Source organism: Equus asinus, chromosome 6 (assembly GCF_041296235.1).
Source record: "Equus asinus isolate D_3611 breed Donkey chromosome 6, EquAss-T2T_v2, whole genome shotgun sequence".
NCBI classification, from domain to species: Eukaryota; Metazoa; Chordata; class Mammalia; order Perissodactyla; family Equidae; genus Equus; species Equus asinus.
In genome coordinates, this window is record NC_091795.1 from 81,614,997 (window position 1) to 81,640,962 (window position 25,966).

General features: G+C 37.5%; 1 protein-coding gene across 41 annotated transcripts in view; it reads left to right on the top strand.

The window, feature by feature from the left end:
* Window positions 1-25,966, top strand: part of DTNB (dystrobrevin beta) — a 234,455-nt gene that overhangs the window by 20,292 nt on the left and 188,197 nt on the right. For 34 of the 41 annotated variants that reach the window (XM_070512459.1, XM_044772073.2, XM_070512491.1 and 31 more), the window contains 3 exons: window positions 6,432-6,499; window positions 16,812-16,892; window positions 19,826-20,039. In XM_070512459.1, the coding sequence (XP_070368560.1) occupies window positions 6,433-6,499; window positions 16,812-16,892; window positions 19,826-20,039 (362 nt within the window). In that variant the 5' untranslated portion in view covers window position 6,432. Of the gene's footprint in view, window positions 1-2,215; window positions 2,324-6,431; window positions 6,500-16,811; window positions 16,893-19,825; window positions 20,040-25,966 lie in introns of all 41 variants that reach the window. The other 7 variants (XM_070512488.1, XM_070512493.1, XM_044772079.2 and 4 more) reach the window with 2 other exon arrangements.

Below are 25,966 nucleotides of genomic sequence, written 5' to 3' on the forward strand. Positions count from 1 at the left end.
CATTTCCCTTCTTCCTGAACAACTTCATTTAGCAGTTTTTTTTAGGGCATGTCTGCTGGTTACAGATTCTCTTAGTTTAATTTCTGAAGGATTTATTCTCTCAATTAGAATTCTAGTTTCACAGTCTTTTCTTTCAGCATTCAAAAATGTTGTTCCACCATCTTCTGACCTCCATAGTTTCTGATAAGAAATCCATAGTAACTCATATCATTATTCCCCTATAATAGGAGCTGGCAAACTATGGCCTGTGGGCTGACTGCCTCTTTATTTTCTAGGTAAAATTTCAACAAGGCCACACCTGTTTATCTACATCTTGTCTATGGCTGCTTTCATGCTACGATGGCAATGCTGAGTGGTTGTGATGGAGACCGTATGGCCTGCAAACCTAAAATATTTACTGTTTAGCCCTTTAAGAAAAAATTTGCTGATCCCTATCCTATGGGTAAATTCTTTTATTCTAGCTTCTTTTAAGAGTTTTTCTTTCTTTAGTATTCAGCAGTTTGATTATGATGTGTCTGTTGTGATGGATTTCTTTGGCTTTAACTTGTTTGGGGTTTGCTCAGTTTCTTGAATTTGTAGGTATGTCTTTCACCAAACTTGGCAAGTTTTTAGCCATTATGTCTTCATGTATTGTTTTAGCACTGCATCACCACACACTCCTTTCCTCCTCCTGGATTCCAATGACGTGATGGATGTTAGACCTTTTGTTTTTGTCTGCCAAGTCCCTTGGGCATTATTCCTTTTTTAAAAATCTTTTTTCTGTTGTTCGGATTGGATAATTTCTGTTTGACCTGTCTTGAAGTGTACTGACTCTTTCCCTTGTCATCTCCGTTCTGCTGTTGAGTCCATCCAGTGGATTGTTCCCCCTCAGTTATTTTATATTTCAGTTCTAACATTTCCATTTGATGCTTCTTTATATCTTTTGCTTCTCTGCTGACATTTAATATTTTAGCTTTTGTTTCAAGAGTGTTTGTGATTACAGATTTGAGTGTTTTTATAATAGCTGCTTTAAAGTCTCTGTTAGGTTACTCCAACATCTGTGTCATCTCATCAGTGACATCTGTTGATTGTCTTTTTCCCTTGTGAGTTAAGATTTTCTTGGCTTTTGGTTTGCGAAATAATTTTGTATTTTTTCCTGGACATTTTGAACATTATAAGACTTTGAGTCTTCTTTAAATCTAATGGAGAATGTTGGTATTTTTGTTTTAGCAGGCACTGACCTGGTTAGATTTAGTCCATAGGTTTCTGTCCACTTTCTAAGGGCTGTGGTTCTAACATCAGTTCAATTATCAAATCCTTTTCAGTGCTGTTCAGGTGTGTGCCACCTATGATCAGTCTGGGGCCGAGGTGGAGGTCCTTCTGTAAGCTCACTTATCAAAGTCATTGGTGTGCTAAATGAGGTCAGATCCCTGAATGTGCAGGTTGGAGAAGAGCCTAGTATTTCAGAAACAGCTCTATGGGGTCGCTTTCCCAAGTTTCTCCTGCTCAGCCATTGCTCTGGTACTTTCTGACAACTCTGAGCTCCCCTTTTCTGTCCTCTGGCCAGAAACTGTCTGCTTCTGCAGTTGTGCCACAATGACATAAGAATAGAGAGAGAAAAAGAGTAGCAGTGGGGCTCCTTTTGGAGCTGCAGCTAACTCAACAGAGAAGAGGGTTCATTTTCTTCACGTTTTTTGACTCCTGTAGTTTCCCAGGCCGGCTGCTTTTGCTGCCACTGCCACTGCCTCTACCACAGGATGGCTTCTTGGCTGGAGTGGGAGAAAATGAAGAAAAGGACCTGGGAAATTTCTCCCACTCTCTCTGGGCTTTGGTCTTCTTTCTTTTCTTCGAGCCAGAAGTAAAGAGTTTCTCCTGGATTTCTGTGTGTGTCCCACAGTGCCAGGTTCAGGGGTTCATGCTGTGTTTGAATTCAAGCCAGGAGATACGAGGGGAAAAAATGTAGACTCCACCTGTGCAGTGGTGCTTTGAATTCTCTATTCTTTCCCAATCCACCTGCTGTTATTTACTTTTCACAGACCTCAAGTATGTCCAGCATCCATTCTGTGCAGGTTTATAGTTGTATTCGATGGGAGAGTGAGGTTGGTATGTGCTCACTCCATCTTACCAGGATCTAGAACTTCCTGGGGCTGGGGTTTTATACCTTGTATCAGTCAGTCATCAGCTGCAGCTGCCTGTCAGCCCCTGTCGGGGTGAGTTACTTCCCCGCATTTCTCAGTAGGGGGAATTCAATCCGCTGAAGGCCATTTTCCAGAGAAGACTACATCTGCAAGAAGGTAGCAGCCAGCTCTCACGGCAGCTGGGGGATCTGTGAGGCTGGGGCCAGGTAAGGGTATCTGGGCAGGGCATGAACTGTATCTGCTGTGTTACAATACTGTTTTGTTACTTGCCTTTTGACTTTCATGTCTTGAGTATCTTTTCCTAAGTTAAGTGTACCTGCCTCATTCTCTTCAGTACCTGTGAACTATGCTATTTCTTTGTATGTCTCTACCATAAATTATTTAGCAGTTTCACATTGGATTTCTCCTCTTTTCCTTCCTCCTCCCCTTCCTTCTTTTCCCCTTCTCTCTCCTCTCTTCCCCTTTCTTTTCCTTTTTAAACAAATAAACAAACATATTTACTGGGCCAAAGGCAGTATGCATTTAAAATTTTGGTAAATAATGCCAAATTGCCCTCCAAAATATTTGTCAGTATAAATTCACTAATCGTTTATGACAGTGTCTGTTTTCCCATTGCCTCCAAGGAAAGATATTTAAACATTGTAAAACTCTTTTAAGTACAAACTTCACATGTATTCAACTTTCTAAAAATTGTCAAGCAACACAGTGACAAATTAAAGCTTGAGGAAAACAACCACACCTTACAAATATGTTTTCATTTTCAGGTTTACTTCTAATCTTTATTCCTATACAGATATGACAGTTAAATAATTGTTACTGCAATATTGATACAGTTTCTTTTAATTTTATTGACACATCATAAGCTGATTACCATGTTTAGATTTCATAATTTTTTTAAAAAGAACTGATTATAGTTAGCCTTACCCTATAGCTCTGAATTTTTAGAATCTTCGTATCTGTGAACAATTTTACAAACTTTTAAGAAAATGGATACATGAATAAAATTTCCTAAAGCAACTGAAACATTGGAAACATTGTTTCTGAAGTGTTAGTATCAAATCTTTGTGGTTGTGCATATCTCAATTATCTTTCATACACTGGAGTCAAATCTTGGGAGTTAGTTTCTGAAATCAGTGAGTACAGGGGAAATCTAATGTAGATAAAAATTCCTTTTTAATTTCCTCAGGAGCAATACCATGGTGGAGACCAACATAGAGTTCTTTCAGTAAGTCTAGCATGGCCAGTTTTTTCTTCATGTTGGAGCTGTTACTTTCTCTTTAGTTAAACACCAGGTGAAGAGTTGGCTTGTATTTAGGGCCTATATTTTGAAAAAAGAGAAGAAAAAGGGGTGCTTACTCTGTCAGAGGCCAGAGGGAACCAAGACTGAGCAGGGAGCTGCATATTTGCTTTCTTCCTCGCACGCTCCTGGGACAGACAGGTGATCCTGGTGTGGAATTGCCCATCTATTTAAAATAATTCTCTCTCTTTCATGTAGTTGAGTTTATATTAGTTAAATGCAAGTGTAGTACAACTCCACTGTAAGTTGTTTTTTTTTAAACTAGGTAGTTTTAACAACAATAACACAAAATTAAAACCCAATTTATAAGACATTTCTTAGAAAGTTTCTTTGTGCATTATTGGCTCATCAGTGTGATGACTGTTTCGTGATATCTCAGATTGTTCTGGTGTATGTTTTTATGTGTTGTTTGGCTCAGATTTGTAATAATTGTCTGCGTGATTTAAAGACACCATTATTTTGTCAGTTTAGATCATTAAATTTCTAAAGTGCTGTGTGCTTTGTTAGTTTCAACAAGTCTCAGGACTTTCTTAAAAGAAAATACATTAAATTAAATAACATCCATCATAGTATCATTAAGTGCAAATGAGATTCTCCCTACTAGATTTATAAACTGCATGTGTAGTAGTAGTAATAAATAACAATAATAATGGTAGGAATAAGAATAGCTAACGTTAATGCTCTGCTGACCTTCGGCCAGGCGCTGTCTAAATGGGTTACTGCACTGAATCCTCTCACAGGAATGTAAGCTACATGAAGGTGGGGACTGTGTCTCTTTTATTCACTGCACTATTTCCAGTGCATCTAGATGTGCCTGCCACATAAGAGCTGCTCAATGAATATTTGTCAAATGAAGGGTCGTGGAGCATATGTAGTCATGCCATTTCAGCAATAAGGAGTGAATCTTAGAATGATTAAAGCACTTGCCCAAGGATAGACTTCCAGTAATGCAACTGGAACTCAAACCCATGTGGGATGATCTTTGTCATTTTGACAGTGGGGACATGCTAACCTAATTGCAATATTAATTACTATTGCTTTAGGTTGAGTTGGCATACTTTTTCTTAAAGAACTGCGTGGTAAATATTTTAGACTTTGCACGCCAGATGCTCTCTGTTGCAACTACTCAACTCTGTCATTGTAGCATGAAAGCATCCATAGACAATTCATAAATGAATGGGTATGGCTGTGTTCCAGTAAAACTTCATTAGCAAAAACAGGTGGCAGGGCAGATCTGGCCCAGGGTAGTATAATCTCTCTAGTTTGCCGTCCCCTGTTTAAGGTGATCTCTTGCTGTCAGTGCCACAGTAAATCGCGCGTGCAGACGTGGGCCCTGAGATGGCATGGCACTGCGTCTAGTTTGGTGGTCCTCCAGATGACCCAGAATATTCGTTCTTTATATTAGTTTATATTAGTGCTTTTCAAGATTAATCTGGAAGTAAAAACAAAATTTTGATAATTGTCACGAAGAACTTAGGAATCTCCAGGAATTCTTAGACCCTACTTTGTGAAAAAGTGGTGTACGGAAATAGCAAGTATAGAAAAAGGATATAATAAGTGATGTTATGATATTCCCTGTTTTAGTCTGAGCTTAACATTTAAAATTTTTATTACCTAGTGAGAGACCAGTTTTGGGACGAGGGAGTCAACTTTTGAGTATCTTTTTTTCTTTGTAATTACAGGCTACTGGTACCAACTCTTGTTTTTTCTCTAGGACCTTGATTTCATTAGATTTTTGTTGTTTCTTGTTGCTTTTTGTTTGGCTTATTTTCTTTCTGTTTAAAATTCTTTCTTCTTGGGGACAAATTGTTAAGTAACCATCATGTGTGTGTGTAAGCCTATTTGGTAACATTTCGATGATCTAGGAAGGGGCCAGTTTTAATTATCAAAATATTAATTGCAAAATGTTAAGGAATATATTCACATTTTAAATTTTCTTTGGGATATATTTATAACTAAACTTTCACCAGGCACCTTGCTTTAATGGGTATGTAAATTGTGTAGTCATTTAATTTCTGATTCTGACATATTTGAGATACATTATGTAAATCACTCCATGATTTACAACAGTTTAATATGCTTAGGGAAATTATTTGGCTTATGCTAATTGTGTAAATATTTTTTTCTTCATAGAGTAAGACAGAGTTCAGCTGAAATTGTCACAAATTTTGCATCAATAGAGTCCACGCAATGAGCTATTTGTATTCTAGCCTTTTAGGCATAGAGATTTAAAAATAGGCATCTCAAAGCAACAATTTTGTAAGAAATTTAATGAAAGGTTTGGGATTCCACTCCACCTCTTCGGAGTTGTGTACCTTTGAGCAAGCTAGTGCTCCTTTCAAGGCACCTGTCTCTTCACGTCTAAAATGAGTATAATAATACTAATACCAGCACCTAGGGCTGTTGGGAGGATTACATAAGATAATGCTTGCAAGGGCTTTAACAAAGGGACTGGCCCAGCCCAAGTTTATCCATGTAAACTACTATTACCATGTGATAAAAAAGTTACATTTAGGAGTTCTTGAAGTTTGGGGATGAATATCTTTTTGTTTAATATTGTTTAATATAAAAGTAGAAGATTTTATTTATATCTTTTAGTATAAGCTAACTATTCTTATGCTCTTTATTATAACATTTCATAATAATTATTGTCTAAATTATATTTAGTGACACGTTTATCTGTGTGAAGCAGTAGGGATGTGGGAAATGTGTCTCAGCTAGTCCAGGACTCTGCAGAGAAAATAATCGAAGTTAGAAATAAGACATAGCCTCGTATTTTCAGCACAGGAAGCAAGTGTATGAACTCACTGAAGTATTGACTTTCTAATATTATGGAAGCTATCAAATAAAGGGACAATGGTTTATCTTTTACCAGGCTTCCACTTTATTTTGACTGATATTCTCTTACTATGTGCGTATACAGCTTGGTTTCCTGTACCTCTTCATGATATAGTGATGAGCACTTGGTTGAATTGTCAGATTGTACAGTGGTTAATTGTATCTGTCTTTGTCTCCAGGATGATTGAGGAAAGTGGGAACAAGCGGAAGACCATGGCAGAGAAGAGGCAGCTGTTCATAGAAATGCGTGAGTCTTGAGTGCTTCTGAGGTCCTTGTTTGCATGTGTGGAAGGCCTTTTTTTCTCCTGATCAAGTCACAGGTTTAATCAGTTAGAAGTTTTACGTTGCAAGCTTTAGAAAGGGAAGAAGGGGAGTTAAAGAATCATGGGGGTGGAGGACCCCAAGCCAGTGTATATTTTAATTGAATTGACTTGAATTGCTTTCTTAAGCAAAGTCATAAATAATTAAGGCAGGACGTCACCTAGATTTTCTCTGAGTTTAAGGCATGCTAATCAATTTAGACCTTTTGCTGTAACTCTTTTGTTACCATGAGCTTGCAAGTGGTGATAAATAATAATATGTTATATACGTTACCTTACACTAGATACACTTTCTAAGGTAGGGAGAGCTAAGTGTTCGACAACCCTTAGGGCTATAGGAAAAATTAAAAGTGTGAATGTGTGCTTTGGTATGTTACTTTACTATACAATTTTAAATCTTCTGTTAAAAAATTATGTATTTATATAAAACTCGAACAAAGAAAAAGATGGCCTAGAGGAGAGAGGCTGTTTCCAGTATATGAAGGATTGTTTTGCTCTGCGATTACTTGTCTATGTGACCTTGACCAACACACTCACACTTGGTGCACCACAAATCCCTTTGCCATGAAATAAGGTTATTGGTCTGTACCTGTGATTGTGAAGCATTTTAAAAGCATTTTACTTTTTTTTTCCAAATGAGATTTTACAAGGACCCTCAACATGTGAGTGTCACAAAATTGGTACTGCTTAGTTGAAGACAGAGAGGGGAGGTGGGAGCCCAGCCTGAGATAGCCCCTGAGGTACTTGCAGAATTCTAGATTTCCACGTATCACAGAGTGACAATCATTGGATGAATTCTCAGAAGACCCTTCAACCGTCAAGATATTTTAAATCTTTAGAGTCTTAGTAATGGGAGGCAGAGTGTGACTCCCCTCAGATCTTTGTCGTCCTGTCAAGCATGGCCTAGGTCACTGTTAGAGGTGGCAGAGAAGAACTTGTTGGCATTGGGTAGGTGGTCAGGTTGGGTGATCTTTAAGGACTCTTGTACTTCTGGGTGTCTAATTGCTGATCATCCAAGCCAAACGCTTTGAAGTTGCTCCCTCAGCCTCATCTTCCACCTCCAAAGAAATCACACAGGGCAGCTGAGTTTTACGTCATAAGTGAGTCTCGAATCTGTCCTCCTACCTTACTGGCTCTGAATCCAGGCTCTGCAGTCAGGCTGCCTGGGTTTGGGTCTTGGCTCCCTCACTTACTGGCTGTATAACCTTAGGCAAGTTAATCTCTCTGTGCGGCAGATTCCTCATCCATAAAATGAGAACAGTACCTACTGCATAAAATTATCATGAATTAAATGAGATAATGTGAGTAAAGCACTTGGTGCCGTGCTTGACACAGATGGAAGGTATTTACTATGGCGAGCTGTCTTTATTATGAATATTTTTATCGTTGTTACTTTTCTGAACTAAAGCAATCAGTTTCTGATCCCTTCTTCTGGTCTTGACCCTCTCAAATGTGTGACTTATGAAGCTGCCAGATTGAACTATATAGATCTATGTTACTTCCTTCTTAAATCCCTTCAATTGTCCTCATCACTTTCCTGAGAAAGCCCAAGCTTCTAAGCATGCCCAACAAGGCCCTTCTGGCCTCTTTTTCCTTGGTTCCCAAGTTCCCTATTTCCCTCACACGCCTTGCGTGTCATTTCCCAGCAATACAGAGCTGGCTTTCCGGCAGATGAGGTTTCCATGTCCCTCTGCCTTTGCTCACGTGGTTGCTCCACCTTCATCTGATTTGTGGCTCCTGCCTACCCTTCAAGACTCAGTGTAGGGGTCGTCTGTTCCATTTAACTTTTAACACATTTATTGAGAATCTGTATGTTCCAGGCACTATTCTAGATGCTAGGATTTTAGGGAGGAAGAAAACACAGCCCCTGACTTCTCTCATGTTGCTTACCTTTTAGTAAGAGGAAGCAGACAAAATAGGAAACCAAATAAATGAACAATATAAGAAATGCCTGGAATGCACTCACACCGGCAAGTGAGAGAATGTGCCTAGGGTAGATATTTGAGGTAGAAATTGGGTATTTTTCAAAGAATTAGGTTTGCTGCTTAGTGAATGTTATCATTCTGACACATAAACCTCATGTAAATTACCATTCTCTGTAACAAACTCAAGGATCTGGACAGTCTGGGAGATGTTTGGTGAGTGTAGCTTCTTGAGTCTCCCCTATTTCTTCATAGGAAGAATTGCATTGGTGGCAGTGGTATCTGCTGCTGGAAGCCTCATTCTCTTATTTCCAACATCATCCCACCCAAATCTCCAGCATAATTACCTTCTGTGGATGCTGAAATCACCTTTTGCCAGCCTCATTACTTGGCTCTATCTTCTAGGTGTAAATTTAAAAGGATACTTCGAAATAGTTCATAACAGAAACTAGAAAATATGGAGAGTTGATAATGAAAATAGTATATATCAGAATACATGGAATGCAAAAATGGAAAATCACAGGCAAGTTTACTCTTAAATGTTTACACAAGAAAGAAAAAAGGTCTGAAAATAAATGGCCTAAGTAATCCAATATAAGAAGTGGGAAAAAGAACAACAGAATTGCCTAAAGTAGAAAGAAGAACATAATAAACATAAGAGTGCACAACAATAAAGTGGGGAACAAAGATACATGGAGAGGACCGATAAAGCCAAAACTTCCTTGAAGAAACCAATAATACTGACAACATTTTGAAAAAGAAAGAATAAAATCGGAATCCATGAGCGTGGAGGCCTGGCGTCAAGTATTTTGAAGAGTCATCCAGAGAACTTTTTATTTTAGCACCGGAGTTGAGAACTACTGTTCTAACTTATCATCTTTCATTTTTCTTAGTAATTTTCTATCATGTAAGAATCGTAAACTACCAAATTATTTCTATATGATTTATTCCACTCTTCATAAATATTTATCAAGTTACTGGGGCTACCAAGATAAACAGATGTGATCCTCATTCTCATAGTGCTTAGAGTCCAGAAAATAAAATATTAAGCAAAGAAAAAATAAACTGTTTTCATCACTGTTCATAATAGGAAATTAAAGATATTGTCTAAAAACAGAAAGGACTAAGAATATTCTGTACTTTCCTCAATTTTGCTGTGAAGCTAAACTGCTCTAGAGAAATAAAGTCTTTTTGAAAAAATGATATAGTTACCTACCTATGTAGAAATCTATAAACTAACCATTTAGTCTAATAAAAGAGTGGAGAAAGATCACTGGATTCAAAATTTACATACTAAATAAATAGATGACTGTCTGAAAAATATTTAGCTTAATTGGGCTATAGGTCAGGGAATGAGGGATTCTAGAATCTTTGAATTTGTTGACATTTTTTGTTATGTATTTTTCTAAATAGTCTATGAGTGCTTGAAAATAATGTGTATGATTTCTGCATTATTTAGATCAAGCTTGTTACATGTTTTATTCAAATTTTTTTTGTCCGTATTGATTTGACTGCTTCTTTACTGAAAGATGTTAAAAATCTCTGCTTTGATCATAGATTTTAAATTTTTTCCCTTTAGTTCTGTCAGTGTTTTTAAATTTTTTTTAAAGATTGGCACCTGAGCTAACATCTGTTGCCAATCTTCTTTTTTTTCCTTCTCCTTCTCCCCAAAGACCCCCAGTTGGTAGTTGTATATTCTAGTTGTGAGTGCCTCTGGCTGTGCTCTGTGGCCTGCCGAGTGGTGCCATGTCCGCACCCAGGATCCGAACGGCCGAGACCCTGGGCCACCAAAGTGGAGCGCACGAACTGAACCACTCGGCCACGGGCCAGCCCCCTCTGTCAGTGTTTGGGAGGTTTTGTTTTTAGATGCATATACATTAAAATGTTATATCTACCTAGGAAATTGAATGTTTTGTCATTATGTAGTACTTTTTCTGGTAGGTATGTCCTGTTTCGAGTAATGCTTTTTTGCCTTGAAGTCTCTTTTGTTATATGTTAATATAGCTCTGCCAGCTTTCTTTGGTTGCATGCCTAGTAAAGTATTTATCTTTGCATTCTTTTAAAAAACTTTCTGTATCCTTATGTTTTATGTGTATCTCCTGTAAACAGCGTAAGTTAGGTTATTTAAAAAAAAAGGCAATCAATGTGACTGACAGTCTTTGCTTTTTCACTGAAGACTTTATTCTCTTTAATCTTTTTTATGAATACTGATATATTTCATTTTTTTGTTCGTCTTATTTTGTGCTTCGATTTTTCTTTTCTCTATCCCTCCCCCGCCCCCTTTCTTGCCTTATCTTAGACGAATTGAGCTTCCTTCCTTCCATTCCACTTTTTCCCTTTATTTGGCTGTGAGTTGTATTTTCTTTTTCTGTTCTTTTTGTGGCTATCCTAGAAATTTTAACATCAATTAATTGAAGTCCAAAGCTTATCAATATTTATAACTTTGTTGATAGTAATACAAGGATATTAGAATGCTTTAGAGTACCTCCTTTATGAAATATATGCTATGGTTAGTGTTGTCTTTTTTAACTCCATAGATTAGACTTTGTTATTATTTTGCATAGTCAATTTTTGTTTTATCCAACCTATTTGGTTATCACTTTCTTTGCTCGCCATTATTTTTTAAAATTTAAATCTAAATCTTGGTGGAGCCAGACACGTGTCCCTATCTTTTCCCTTTGTGGGTTTTTTTCTTCTTTTATTCCTAGTTCAGCCCTTGGGAGAGTCATCCTTCAGTGGTCTTGGCTTTATTTGTACCTTCCTCTCTGCTGGGACCCCTGGCTTCATCTCTGATCCCCAGGATTTCTAACTGTACTGCCAAGAAAAAATAAGGAAGTCAGTTATGTTTATATTCATTACTTATTCAGACTAATATTCTTTTGGAAAGTGTTTTTCTTTTTTTTTTTCTTATTAAAAATGCTTGTAAGGGGCCAGCCCAGTGGCATAGTGGTTAAGTTCACATGCTTTGCTTCTGCAGCCCGAGGTTCACAGGGTCCCTGGCACAGACCTAGCACTGCTTGTCAAGCCATGCTGTGGTGGCATCCCACATAAAATAGAGGAAGATTGACACAGATGTTAGTTCAGCGACAGTCTTCCTCAAGCAAAAAGAGGAAGATTGGCAACAGAGGTTAGCTCAAGGCCAGTCTTCCTTACCAAAAAACAAAAACAAATACAAAAAAACCTTGTAAAAGTTTTGGACAATTCAGAAATATTATATTTACATTTATTAGATTTCTAATCTCTTCTCCCCTTTCTCTTCTCTCCTCCTCATCTCCTCGGTTAGATTCCTTTTGCAACAAAATACATTTACTTCCTTACACCTCCCATGGGCCTGCTGAGCTGCCAGACCAAGTCCTATGGCTTTGTAGAACGCAGTGTGGAATTCTCTGTCCTACCTGAAGAAGGCTAAAAGCATCAACATGTTTACACAGGAGAAGGAGTTTGCCCCCACTGCTTTTATCGTCTCGCTCTATCAGCCTTTCCTTGCTAGTGTCCAAAATTGTATAGTTGTCTAAGCTTTGACTTTCCTCGGTATATTTTCGGGAGAAAGCAGATCAGAGTTTTTTATAGCAGCAACACAGGACTTCCTAATTTTCAGTGATTTATTTGTTCAGTAAATATTTCATGTACTAGTTTTGTTGTGTCCCAGTTTGGGGCGTATGATAGTGAACAACACAAGGATAAAATAGGCTCTGCCTTCGTGAAACTTGGTTTCCTGGAAATGGAAACAAGGAATGATGGGGCAGTAGGAGCCGTGACGTGGGAAGCATGGGGAGTCCAGGAAGGGTTATGGGAGGAAGTGGTGTCTAGGCTGAATCAGCCCCGATGTGATGAAGGAAGGGCTAGAGCAGTAAGTAGCGCTTCTGAAGGCCCAGGGCTTGGCATGTTTGGGTAATTATATGAAGTCACACTAACTGGAGTTGGATGTGAGAGAAAAGTTTGAGAGGTGCATGAACCTGACCTTTTAGTTGAGTTGGGTAGTCCTGTGTTTCCCAAACCTACCTTGATTATAAGACTCTCTAGAATGAAGATTCCAGGTTCCTCTCCTGGATACTTTGATACAAGCTTCTGATATAGGCAGATACAATGAAACCCTTGCATTTGACTCTGTTTTCCTTGGGATTTGGTTATACCGTAGAATATTCACATCTCATCCTCATGAATGAGGCAAGCCATAATGTAGAAAGAAGGGTTAATCCTTTCTTAGCTGTACCCCATCTTTCTCCTGTATATCTTGGGTACCCAGTGTCCTCATATTTTCTCCTCTTTGTTCAGGAGCTTCACTGGGCTCTCTAACGGGGCCCAGATTTCTGCCTGGGAATTTAGTTAGGACCCTTCGTACCATTTCTTGATAAGCTTGAAACATATTGCCTGACATTAGTATTAAAATGACATTTTACTGTATTTCTTATAATGAACTATTCTTGAAATGAATGATGATGAAGTGAAGAGTAATCATTTCTCGTTCAGAATCCCCGATGGGATAATATAATCATTTCAATTTCTTCACTGGGGGCTTTCTGTTCTTTTTTTAATGTGTCATACTACCATGTTTTCTGATGAGGAAGTTGACGTGACACTTACATAAGGGAAGTATTTTAAAAGTGAAGGCTATTCTTAGAGGCAGTGTATGAGGATTTTACTTAGAGAAACCAGAAAAGGTGACTGCTTCAGAAGAAGGTAAACATATGGGAAGTTTGAGAACCTGATTAGTTGAATGTTGGGACAATAAGATTTTAATAATGTTCTAAGGTTATTGATTTTGTCTTCACTTTTAGAAATTATTTTGAGATTTGGAGTGCTGTTAGATTTTTTAAATGATACTGTGGCAGGGCTCCCTAGAATTTCTGAATCCTGTGCTATCCCACTGCTGTCTCTACCTTTTTTCCCACTGGGTTTAGAGGGATGTATTTTCACAAGGAACAATGGCAAAGGAAGGCAGAGTGATACTTGATTCTTGACTAGCACCTGAAACTTCAGTGTAGAGATTTCTGGCAAACTGGGCTGAAGCATATGGAGTTTCCCATTTTCCTAAACTAGATGGCTTTGAACTTGTGTGATATCTGCTCTATTTCGTTTTGCAGCCCCCAAATCTGACTCTAATTGCACTGGAGAGAGAGTCTGAAGAGAGTGTGTTCTACCAGGTGCACTGACTTTTTCCTGTAGTTACTTCTCCACTAGCAGATGTGCCCTAATAAATGTCCTGCAATCTGATCAATCCGATCAGTAATCTTTCTGTTTGGTCATTTGGGGATGGAACTTTCCCAGCTATTCACATTAGTTTTCTCAGAAAAATATTTTATAAAGATAAAGGTTTAGGCATTAAAATTATTTATCTACAGTGATTTAATGACTGGTTATTTTTTAAATGCCCTTTAACGTTTGTCACACTTCTTTCTTAAAACCATCGGGTTTTTTTTTTTTAAGATTGGCACCTGCGCTAACAACTGTTGCCAGTCTTCCTTTTTTCCCCCTGCTTTTTTCTCCCCAAATCCCCCCAGCACATAGTTGTGTGTTTTTTTTTTAGTTGTAGGTCCTTCTAGTTGTGGCACGTGGGATGCTGCCTCAACATGGCCTGACGAGCGGTGCCATGTCTGCGCCCAGGATCCGAACCAGCGAAACCCTGGGCTGCGGGGAGCAGAACACGTGAACTTAACCACTCGGCCATGGGGCTGGCCCCTGGTTTTTGAATAATTAATACTTAATAGTTTCAATTAAAAATATTTGGGTTGATATAATATATTAAACTAAATGAGTAAAAGCAAATAGGACTGAATAAATTTAAAAAAGAATTGTAAACCTTCACTCTGAAAACTACAAAACATTGTTGAAGGAAATTAGGGAAGACTTAAACAGGCGGGAAGACGTCCTGTGTCAAAAGATCAGGTGATTTAACTGTAAGATGGCAGTATTCCTAAGGTGATTCACAAACTCAATACAATTCTCATAAAAACTGGCTTCTTTGCATAAATGAATGGGCTGATCCTAAAAATTCATATAGAAATTCAGGGGCCCCAGAATAGTCCAAACAATCTTAAAAGAGAAGAACAAAGTTGAAAGACTCACACTTCGTAATTTGAGAATTTGGAATTTGCTACAAAGCTAGAATAATCCAGATTGTGTAGTACTGACATAAAGATAGACATATAATCAGTGGGATAGAATTGAAAGTCCAGAATTAAACCCATACATCTATGGTCCCTTGATTTTTTTCACAGTGGTGCCAAGATCATTTAAAGAGGAAAGAGGAGTCTTTTGAACAAATGGTGCTGGGACAAATGGATATCCACATGCAAAAGAATGAATTTGAACCCCTACCTCATATCATGTAATAAATTAACTCTAAGTGGATTGTAGATCTAAATGTAAGAGCTAAAATTATAAAACTCTTAAAAGAAAACATAGGTGTAAATCTTCATGACTTTGGATTAGGCAAAGCCATCTTGGCTATGACACCAAAAGCACAAGGGACAAAAGAACAAATAGATAAATTGAATTTCATCAAAATTAAAAACTTTTGTGCTTCAGTAGATACAACCAAGAAAGTGAAATGACTACTCACTGAATGGGGGAAAATATTTGCAAATTGTTTATAAGGGACTTGTATCTACAATATATAAACAGCTCTTAGAACCTAATAATAAAGAGCCAGCTCAATTGAAAAATGGGCAAAATCACTGCTAAGGGCAAGAGATTTCTTTTGGGGATAAAGAAAATGTTCTAAAATTGATTGTGGTAGTGGTTGCATGACTCTGTAAGGACCATTAAATTGTACACTTTAAATGGGTGAATTGCATGGTATGTGAATTATATTTCAGTAAAGCTGTTATATTAACAAAAGAAAATAGGACTGTATAGTATATCTAGAAGAATAGAAATTTTGTGAGAACCAGGTGATGGAGGAAATAATTTCAGTCATGGCATCAAGGTAAAGGTTGATTGAAGTGAGAGTAAGAAACCCTTGCTTTACTTTTTGGTCAATAAATATTACTTTCACCAAAAACCTGAAAAAAATCCTTTCCTTTTTTTCTATACTGTGAAGCGAGCAGAAACGAGAGATGCCTGTAAATATTGGTAGAAGGTAACTTGTGCCAGTTCACTTTCCCTTTGTTGAGTCAAAAGTTGCTGCCGGGTGTTGTGAAGGCAGCATAGCTGAAATAAAAGGCTTACATTGGGGGCCAAAGGGCTCTGAAGTGCCCTTAGAATCCAGACTTTGTTTATAACAAATTTTGAAATGAGAACAAAGTTTGATTTATAGAATCAGGTTACTTTAGGATTTGTCCTAGTTACTATGGCTGTATATCACTTAGCCCCAAACGCTCATTTATTGTGTTTATGCATTTTGGGGGTCTATAATTAGGATAGCGTCCAGTGCCGATGTCTTGACTTTGCTTCATGATGTTTGAAGTCTCAGCTGGAAGACTTGAAGGCTCAGGGCTGGAATCATTTGAAGAGTTGCTCACTTACGTGTTTGGCAATTGACGCTGTCTTTTGGCTGATGGACTCAGTTCCCCTGCATATGATCCTCTCTTTGTGGCCTCTCCACATCAGCTAGTTTGGGCTTCCTCGCAACATGGCGTCTGGGTTCCCAGGGCAACATCCCGAGAGAGTGCGAGCAGGGCCCACTGTACCACCTTTTATCACCTATCTTCAGAAATCGTGCAGTGTCACTTCTGCACATTCTATTCGTTGAGGCAGTCACAAGGTCCTGCTCAGATGCACATAGAGGGAAATAATCTTTAGTTCTTGATGAGGAGGGACAGTATCCTAGGAAGCACATAAAATACTGGTCTGGAAATACCATTGTGGCCATTTTTGGAAAAATACAGGCTGCCATAGACCTGGAAGGGGCCCTTAGAGATCAGCTTGTCCAGTTCCCTCATTTTACAGATGCAGACTTTGAGGCCAAGAGGAGGTAGTATGTGTCATGGCCGCAGTCATGGTCTGTGGTTGGTGGTCAGGCTGGGGCTGGAACTGAGCTCTCCTGACTGTAGGCTAGGGTCTTTCCTACTATACCACCTTGCCTCCCTTCCTAAGATGGATAGTTCATTCACTCATATCGTGAGTGTTCCTCCTCTCAGAGTTTTCTTAGCCTAGCAGACAGGATAACATAGGCAAAATTATTGGCATAGTGCTTAGTGTGGAGTGGACATGCAAAAAGTGTGCCTAATCCTTTTTCCCCACTTTGTATTTTATCAGAAGGCCTAGTTGACATGTTATGTATAGACTGTGCCGACACAGTGGAGTAGAGTCACTTCCCAGCATTTAGACATTAAGTGGTAAATCACCTTGGACTTTTTATTTGCCCTTTTTTCAGGTGCTCAGAATTTTGACGTCATACGACTGTCAACTTACAGAACAGCTTGCAAATTACGATTTGTACAAAAACGATGCAACCGTAAGTCATTTCTACTCATTTCTGTAATAGCTGGATAGAGCTCTTGATAATATAAAAGAAATAAATATCTTTTAGCTTGTAATAGAGGAAAAAAATCAAAACCTTATGTGGTAAGGCTAAAAATCATTTTTTTAAACTTTTGTTTTTTATGTATCTGGGTGTGTGTGTGTGTTGATTTAAATATATTTCTGTGGGTTCTGGTCAAAAAGTTTGAAAACCACTGTCCTAGGGCAACTACTGTATTTTTTTTTCTTTTTTGCTGAGGAAGATTTGCCCTGAGCTAACATCTGTGGCCAGTCTTCCTCTGTTTTGTATGTGGATCGCTGCAACAGCATGGCTGGTGTGTGGTTTAGGTCTGTGCCTGGGAACTGAACCCAGGCCACTGAAGCGGAGTGTGCTGAACTTAACTCCTAGGCCACCAGGCCGGCCCCAACAGCTACTGTTTTTGTAATTCTTCCAGTAATTATTTTTGAGAACTGTAGTCTATGTGTGGAGTGTTGAGAGTCTGACCCAGGCTAGCGGCATTAGTAATGTAAAGTAAAAGATGCGTTGTTCTAGAAGTTTTATTTTGTCACCTATGATTCTTCAATCCAACTGAAAGTGTTTTTTTTGGGGTGTACAGTATAAGTAGGAGTCAAATTTCAGTTTTTTCCATAGATATGTTCACCTGTCCCTGCACTGTTTATTGAAAAGACCAGTCTTTTTCTTCACTGCTAAAAAATCTTTTCCTTGTATTCATTGAGGGAAACATACAAGAATGTTCTTAGCAGGGTCCACACATGAGATCTGCTCTTGGGCACTCGTGTTCCATTGATCTGTTTGTCTATTCTTGTACCGATAACACTATTAGAGCTTTATAGTAAGTCTTGTTATCAGGTAGAGGAAGTCTTCCTACTTTGTTCCGTTTTTCTTCTTAAGATTGTCTAGGACATTCTCGGCCTCTTTCCATTTATTTTTATGCAAGTTTTCGAATCAACTTGTCAGTTTCTACTAAAAACAAACAAAATAAAACAAGAACTCGGCTGGGATTTTTTTCTTTCATGTCTTTTTTCAAGTATAATTTACGTATAGTAAAATTCATCCTTTTAAAGTATAGTCCTGTGGGATTTTGTTGGGATTGCGCTGAATCTGTAGACGAAGTTGAGTAGACTTGACATATTTCTGATGTTTAGATTTCCTCCTGTGAACATAGTATGTCCCTCCATTTGTTTAGGACTTTAATTTCTGCCAGTTATAGGGTTTTTTTGTAGAGATGTTGCATATCCTTCATTGGATTTCTCCCGAAGTCGTTGATGATTTATGATACTGTTATAAATAGTATTTTTAAATTTCATTGTCTGTTACTGATATATAGAAATACAGTGACTGGGGCCGGCCCGGTGGTGCAGCAGTTAAGTTCGCACATTCCGCTTCAGTGGCCCAGGGTTCACCGGTTTGAATCCCAGGTGCAGACATGGCACCACTTGTCAAACCATGCTGTGTCAGGCATCCCACATATAAAGTAGAGGAAGATGGGCGCAGATGTTAGCTCAGGGCCAGTCTTCCTCAGCAAAAAGAGGAGGATTGGCAGCAGATGTTAGCTCAGGGCTAATCTTCCTCAAAAGAAAAAAAAATAAAGTGACCTTTATATCTTGACTTATATCTAGGAATCATTCTAGACTGAAATATCAATTTTAGTCGTTTATCTGTAGAATTTTTATGATTATCTGTGTATAATTTTGTCATTTCTGAATAATGACAGTTATATTTCTTCATTTCCAATACTTATAGCAGTAATTACTGCATATTTATATTGGTTAGGACCTGAAGTACAATGGAAATGATGATAGTGGGCATTTCTTATCTCATTTCTAATATCAAAGGAAAGGCTTTCCACATTTTACTATTAAGTTATATGTTTGCTGCAGTTTTTTGTAGATACCCTTAATCAGATTAAGGAAGTTCCCTAGTGTGTTTCTTCATTTCTAAAGATGACTTATTTTAAAAATTGTCTTTCTGCTGATGATTTCTAACTTAATTTCATTTTGATTAGAGAGCATGGTTTATATGATTTTAATTCTTGGAAATTTGTTGATATTAGCTTTGTGACTCAGAATAAAGTCAATTTTTATACATGTTCTTTGTATTCTTGAAAATAAAGCATGCTAGTCATTGGGGGCAGTACTTCATATAGTGCCCATTATGCCTATTTTGTGTGTTGTAAAGTTTAGTCATCTATTCTGTACTTACTTCTTTGTATGTTTGCTCTCTCACTTACTAAGAGAGGTGTGTTAATATCTCCTCCTAAGTTTGTGAATTTGTCTCTTTGAGTTTCTGTTAAATTTTGCGTTAGGTATTTTTGAGGCTATTGTAGGGAGAGCAAAACTTTACTTCTACCCTCTTAGGGTCTCTGGTTGGGCCCAAGAATTAAATTGACATAGGACAGATCAACAGGGGAAAAGCGTACAGGTTTTTACGTGTACCTGGGAGCACCCATAGGAAAATGAAAACCCAAGGAAATGACTAGACCTGAGTGCTTATATACTAGGGAACAAAGAGTAGCAACTGTGGAAAAGTAACCAAAATATATGGGTGACTAAAGGAAGATAAGAGTTATTTTAACAGAGTCGGTACAGATGTCTCTTGACCTCAATTCACTGTCTCTGGTGATAAGAATGTTTCTTTCCCCCTGGAATAGGGAGAGCATCTTTCATGTGGGAGTTTTATTTCCTGCTTTCGAGAAATGAGGAGTTCACAGTGCCCTTCTTGGCACCTGCTGTTTTTAAGTGTCTTTTAACTCAAAATAATCCTCATGCCAAAGTGTCATATTTTGGGGTGACATATTTTGACACCCTCCACTGTTCTGTTAGATAGAAATAAATGTAAAGTTCTTATATCTTTCTGATTAATTAAAACTTTTAAATTGCTGACAGTTTATTTTCTTTGTGTCTTAGTCCATCTTGTTGATATCTGGAACATGATTGAAGCCTTCCGAGACAATGGCCTTAATACGCTGGACCATACCACTGAGATTAGTGTGTCCCGCCTCGAAACTGTCATCTCATCCATCTACTACCAGCTGAACAAGCGCCTGCCTTCTACTCACCAGATCAGTGTGGAGCAGTCCATCAGCCTCCTCCTCAACTTTATGATTGCTGCATACGACAGGCTAGTACCTTACATGCTTACTTCATTTTAAGAACGTTTTACCTAAATCATCCTTCTTCCACACTACCTTGCTAAGGGTTGTCAACGTAGGATCACAGTTCAAAGGGAAATTATTCAGTGTAAGTCTCTTCTAAAGACTGGTGAAGTGCCAGAGTGCCTTGCTGTCCTAGGCATGTCACATGGTAAGCTCTGTAATATTGTGCAGAATCACAACACTTGAGACATATTGTTTGGTAACATTTTAGGCACCTTAATATAGCTGGTCTCTATGCAGAGAAAGATAGCTAAGTTGTGAGCTTTATTATGAAGCTTTCTATTTGATTTTTAAACCTAACCTTTCTTTATAACACCAAATGCCCCTGGACTATAGTATCTTGTTTTCTCTTTATTTATGTTTAGGAACCTATTTTAATTTTTTTCAGTGCAGAACATTGTCTGGTAGACCTTACAACAATGGAAGAATACTATTTAAATATACTCCAAATTAAAATCGAAATGAGTTGCTGTATTTGTATTCATGGAGAATTAAATTGGTATTATAAAAACAAAAACGAAATGATGAATATTAGAAGCACAGAGGATAATGGATATATTCCAGGAACCAAGCATTCAGATTTCTGATCCCTGCTATATTATCAACCGTCTGATTTGGATGGGTTAATTCTCTGCTTCATTTTATCTCTCTGTAGACGTACTTTGAGTTCATACATCTCTAGAATGCTATTAATTGTACTTTATAATATTGAGGATTCTGTGAGTTAATAGTGAAACTATACGAGTGTCAAAGCCAAGCCACAACATAGGCACTCATTAAATTCACAACATTTTAATAAGATGTTACAAATTAGATATTCTATCCATTTAATAGGAAATTATTTCAAGCAATTTGAATTTTAAAACAAGGGTGTACGTGAGACATAAGTCTCACAATTCTAATGCCATTTTTTAGCAGTTTAGGTTAATGAATCCATAAGGCTAATTTTATACTGTCCAAGGAATCACTGTTTTGATCCAAAAACCTTAGTAAAAACCATTAGTCTGTGGTGAGTGAGCAGCACCTTATCATGACACTGACTCACTGAGTAAATCAGTTCAGGGTTGCACAACATAAGTTACTTCAAGAAACAATATTTTTTTAAGTCAGAAATAAAAATAATCTTACTGTTTAAAGATGGTAAAGATCATAAACTTTGATTCTGTAATTATATCAAATAAGTTAAATACCGTGGCTAAAGAAGGGAGGAGAAGGAAGTGTGAAGAGATGGCAGAAGGGAGGGTGGGAAGATCAGACAGAAGAGAAGAAGGTACGGAGTGTCCTGGGACATGTTCAGAGAAAGCTGGACACGGGCAGAAAGAGACAGAGGAGAAGTGGACAGGAATCTGGTAAAGACAGGTCAGTGGAAGGGCTCACTGAAGAGAACCAGGAAGAACAAGAGTGAGTGAGTGAAGGAGAGTGAGGAGTGTAGTGTATCGGTGGTGAGTTTAGTAATTCTTGAGTCATATCTTATTTAAAACTTTGACCATGGACATAAGAATAAATCATCCCATCTTTACTAACCTTGAAATCTTTATACGAAAAGAGCTTATTTAGCTCCCCAGAAATTTGAAATTGACTTTCACGTACTGGAAAAAAGAAAGGATATGGTTATCAGGATTTTATTTTTGAAACTCAGGGCATTTTGTTGTTAAATATTTCAAATAGTAGTCTTTTTATTGGTTGGCCACTTTATTACTTATGCTGGAGACTTCCTTTGATGTTTAAAATACCTAGTTACTTATTTGAATCTTTTCAGAGCTTTTGTATTTCATAATTTCTTAAAGTTAAAGCTTGAATGCAGCAATTATTTAATTATTCTTAAGTTCCGTCATCTCCAAATTCAAAGTCAAATTTTTGACCAGATGGTGTCAGATTATTATAATAGATTATAAGACCCTGAAGCAATAGTCAGGAACATAGGATCTAAGACTTTCTTCCTTAAGTGTGTATTTTCTTAGGAATTAATTATTTTTAATACTAAAGATTTTAAATATTTCATATTTGACAATTTTTAATTGAAAAGTACAAAGAACAGAATTAAAATATCTGTGTATAGGGTCTTAGAAAAAGCTATGAGGAATAGCTCAAACATTCTGACAGCCCCATTTTTCCCCTTATCAGGTCCTCAGTTCTGCCTTGTTGGTAGTTATGTGGTCTGGTCTGAAGGTACAAGTGATGCTTTAACTAACTTTTTCTTTTTTTTCCCCTCTAACGAGGATATCCAAATTCCCAGCATGAAGGACAGAAAATCTTCCTTACTCTTCTTCAGTTGAGCCGATTTCATAACTTAGGGCTTGTGGTTTACAAATCCGCTTTCTATTGCAGCCTCTGTGTTAGTTCAGTGTCTTCACTTGGAAGCAGTAGGAAGCCTGCACATGTGGGCTTGTACAGTAACAGGCATATGGACTCATGTAACAGAGGAGCCCGGAGGCAGGCCAGCCCTTGATCTTTGTTGCATCAGGGCTCTGGTTCATTTCTTTGTAGTGGTCTTGGCTTTGCTCTCCTCTTCTATCAGCTTCATCCCTATGCTGACTTCAAAAAATGCCTGCTAGCATCTGCTAAATGCTTCCTCTTTCAAGTCTAGATGGGGTAGAGCCAGCTTCTTTTAACACCAAACAAAAGTACCTGAGCCTTCCTCCAGAAATGTGCATTTGGGCCGTGTCTATGTGGGTGTTAGCACTTTCTAGCTGAAACAAATCACGATTTGTGCCTCTGGAGCAGAGGGTAGTTTAATTATCACCCTCACCACATGTTGCTTCATAGTGGGGGATTGTTGGACTGGATATGAGGAAGACGACCGCAGTCTTCACCATTAAACGCCTTGCCCTGCATCATAAACTTGTTACCTTTCTTGTTAGATGGCCCCACTCTCCATCCAGTTCCTTAAATCTCAAACCTGAGAATCACCTTAATACCTTCTTCTCCCTCTGCCCCCAAATCCGGTCAGTTGCCACGTTCTTTCATTTCTATCTCTTGACTATCTCTCAAATCTACATGCTTCTCTTATCCCCACTGCTACCATCAAGGACCACCAACATCAGCTTTTCCCTGAGCTGTTGCTTCTAATTGATTTTTTTGCATATACTCTTTCTTCCCTCATTCGTGCTTAGAAATAGTACACAACCATTAACCCACTATCTAACCCAGGAACTTGAACATTGACCATACCTTACATTGATCTCTCTTGTCACATCCCACTGACTTCTGCCTCGCTAAGGGGAACCCTATTCTGAGTTTGTGTTATTACTTCTTTTCTTCTTAAAACAATTTTTTCACATATATAGGTATAAACAGAATATTGTTTAATTTTAATTATTTTTACTAGTTATAAAAAGTGCCATGCTATATGTACTGTTATTTATTTTTTCACCTAGTAATCTATTTTAAAGACTCATTTATTTTAAAGACTCATTCATGTTACATGTAGCTGTAGTTCACTTTTATACTAACAGTGAACAATATAACAGTGAACACATTCTGTGTGTTGTTATGGCATTTTGGTTTTTCCCAAGTTTTTGCTCTAAGAAACAACACTGCTTGGATTATTCTTATATCTGTCCTGGTCCATGTGTACAAGTGTTTCTCTTGGTTCTAAACTGAGGAATGGAATTGCTGAGGTGTGTGGTATGTGAAAGTTCAGCTTTAGAAGATAATATCAGGTTATTTTTCCAAATTGTACTGATGCGTAGATCCTTTTGATCCACATTCTGTAAGGCTTGGAATTGGCAGATTTTAGTTTTTGCTAAATGACATCTCATTGTTTCAGTTTCCATTTTCTTGATTAAGTGTGTCTTCATGTGTTCATTGGCCACATATGTTACTTCTGTGAAATGCCTCTTCCTGACTTTTGCCCACTATTCTAATGTGTTGTTTTTTCTTTTTGTATTGATTTGTAGGGCTTCTTCATATAATATAGATAACAATCCTTTCTTCGTTACGTGTGTTGCACAGATATTCTCCCAATTTGTAGGTTGACTTTTTACTTTTCTTAAGATATCTTTTTCTTAAAATGTTTTATAATGAAAAATTTCAAATATATACAAACATAGAAAGAATATTGTAATAAAACTTAAGATTCTTGTCACTCAGCTTCAATAATTATCAATACATGGCCAATCTTATTAAATCTATATCCCAAGGCTCTCCACCTCTGTGTTCCCCTCTTTCCTGGCTTATTTCGAGGCAACTTTCCCATGTCGTTATCATTTTATGTGTAAATACTCCAGTGCATACATACTCTGTAAGATGGGGTTCCTTTAAGAAACTATTACCACAATGCCATTATCTCACCTAAAAGTTAACAAATATTTGTTAATATCTTGAAATATCAGCTTTCTCATTTCACTAAATCTCTTATAAATTTTTATTTTTATGTTTTAATTTGGTGCCAGCTATTGATTGGGCCGTAGTGATTTCTGACAAGAGACTTATTTTTTTAGAAGACTTATTTCATTTTGAATTGCGGCTCTGAACTTTTCATATTTTAATCCTGATAGGGCGTTCTTCTTGGATAGTGACTGTATTCTATGTTTTCTACTCCCTGTGTAAGAAAGAAAAATGTTCTGTAGTGAGTTTCTGAGAAGTTCTCTTTACACTTTATCTGGCTATTGAGCCTTATTTTTCTTGTAATTTTTTTAATCAATATTTGTTTTGCAGATGAGTCTGTGGCCTTCACCATAAGTGTTGGTTCAGAGAGATGATGAAATCCCACATTAAATGGAACAAACCTATAAAAAATCATATATGTAATAAAACTAGGTTTGGATAAAATCTTCAAAATATATCAGTATTGAACATACCAGTGAAAAGCCCAGGGTTATTTTTTACCATCTAAAATAACAGTAGAAAACACTCTTGCTAACTTGAACAATCTAAAGATTCCCTTAGGGTAAAGGCTTTTATATATCTAATTTATGATGGATTTATATGAAAAAAAAATACCTATATAGTTTGGAAATATGACTAAGAACTATTTTTAAATCTTGTTTTAGCGGTTTAGGTTGGATATATTTGAAAGTTTCCATAGTTCCATATTAATACTGAATGCTAAAAACAAAACAATAGAAACAAAAAAGCAAAAAAACCCACCTAGTTTATTTTAAATAAATTCAGATGTATTCCTTAAATTATAAATAAGCCCCACTAGTATGTTTTGGAATGGACGTTGCTGAAAAAAGATATTACGTTATAGTCCTCCTCATTAGTGATTTTTAAACAAAAGCATAATTTCCTGGGAGGCACAAACATTTCGTGTGTTTATGTACAGTGTTTACTCATATCCCTGCTTATTCTTAGATGGATTCAAGATGACAAGAAAAAAAACAAATAAAAATAGGGGAGAACTAGTGCTGAATGGGAAGTTTTTGATGGCCTCAGTAATAGCACATTTAGCTCTTACGAGGATCTGATCATAGCCGTTTTAGGAAATTTCCAGGAGATGGTGGAGAATGAGCCAGGGGTTTCAAATGTTTGAAAAAGGTGACATGCTAAGAGGAAGCTAGTGCAAGACAGGGAGAAACAGCTGCTCTGGTGAAGAGGCAGAGTGGAGCCCACGCGTCTGCGCTGCATCCCCTGCCCTCCTGGGTGCTGTTGTCGCGTGGCTGTCGTGATGTGATGTGTGATGCAACACCAGCAAAACTAGTTCACTGAACCCCAGTCTAAGTGGTTGTGGCAGAATTCTTCAGGGAGCAGAAATGAGTGAGCTTGAAGTTCCCTTATTACTCTTCCCATTACTCACTCTTTATCTTGTAGCTTTTCTTTTCTTCCAAGGAAAGTCATGCATCTGTGTTAATTTTCACAGAGAAATCTTCTTGATTTCAGGATATATGCACAGGGTTTGATCATTAGCTGATATTTTAGGAAAACATATTTTTTTTGCTTATTATTTTGG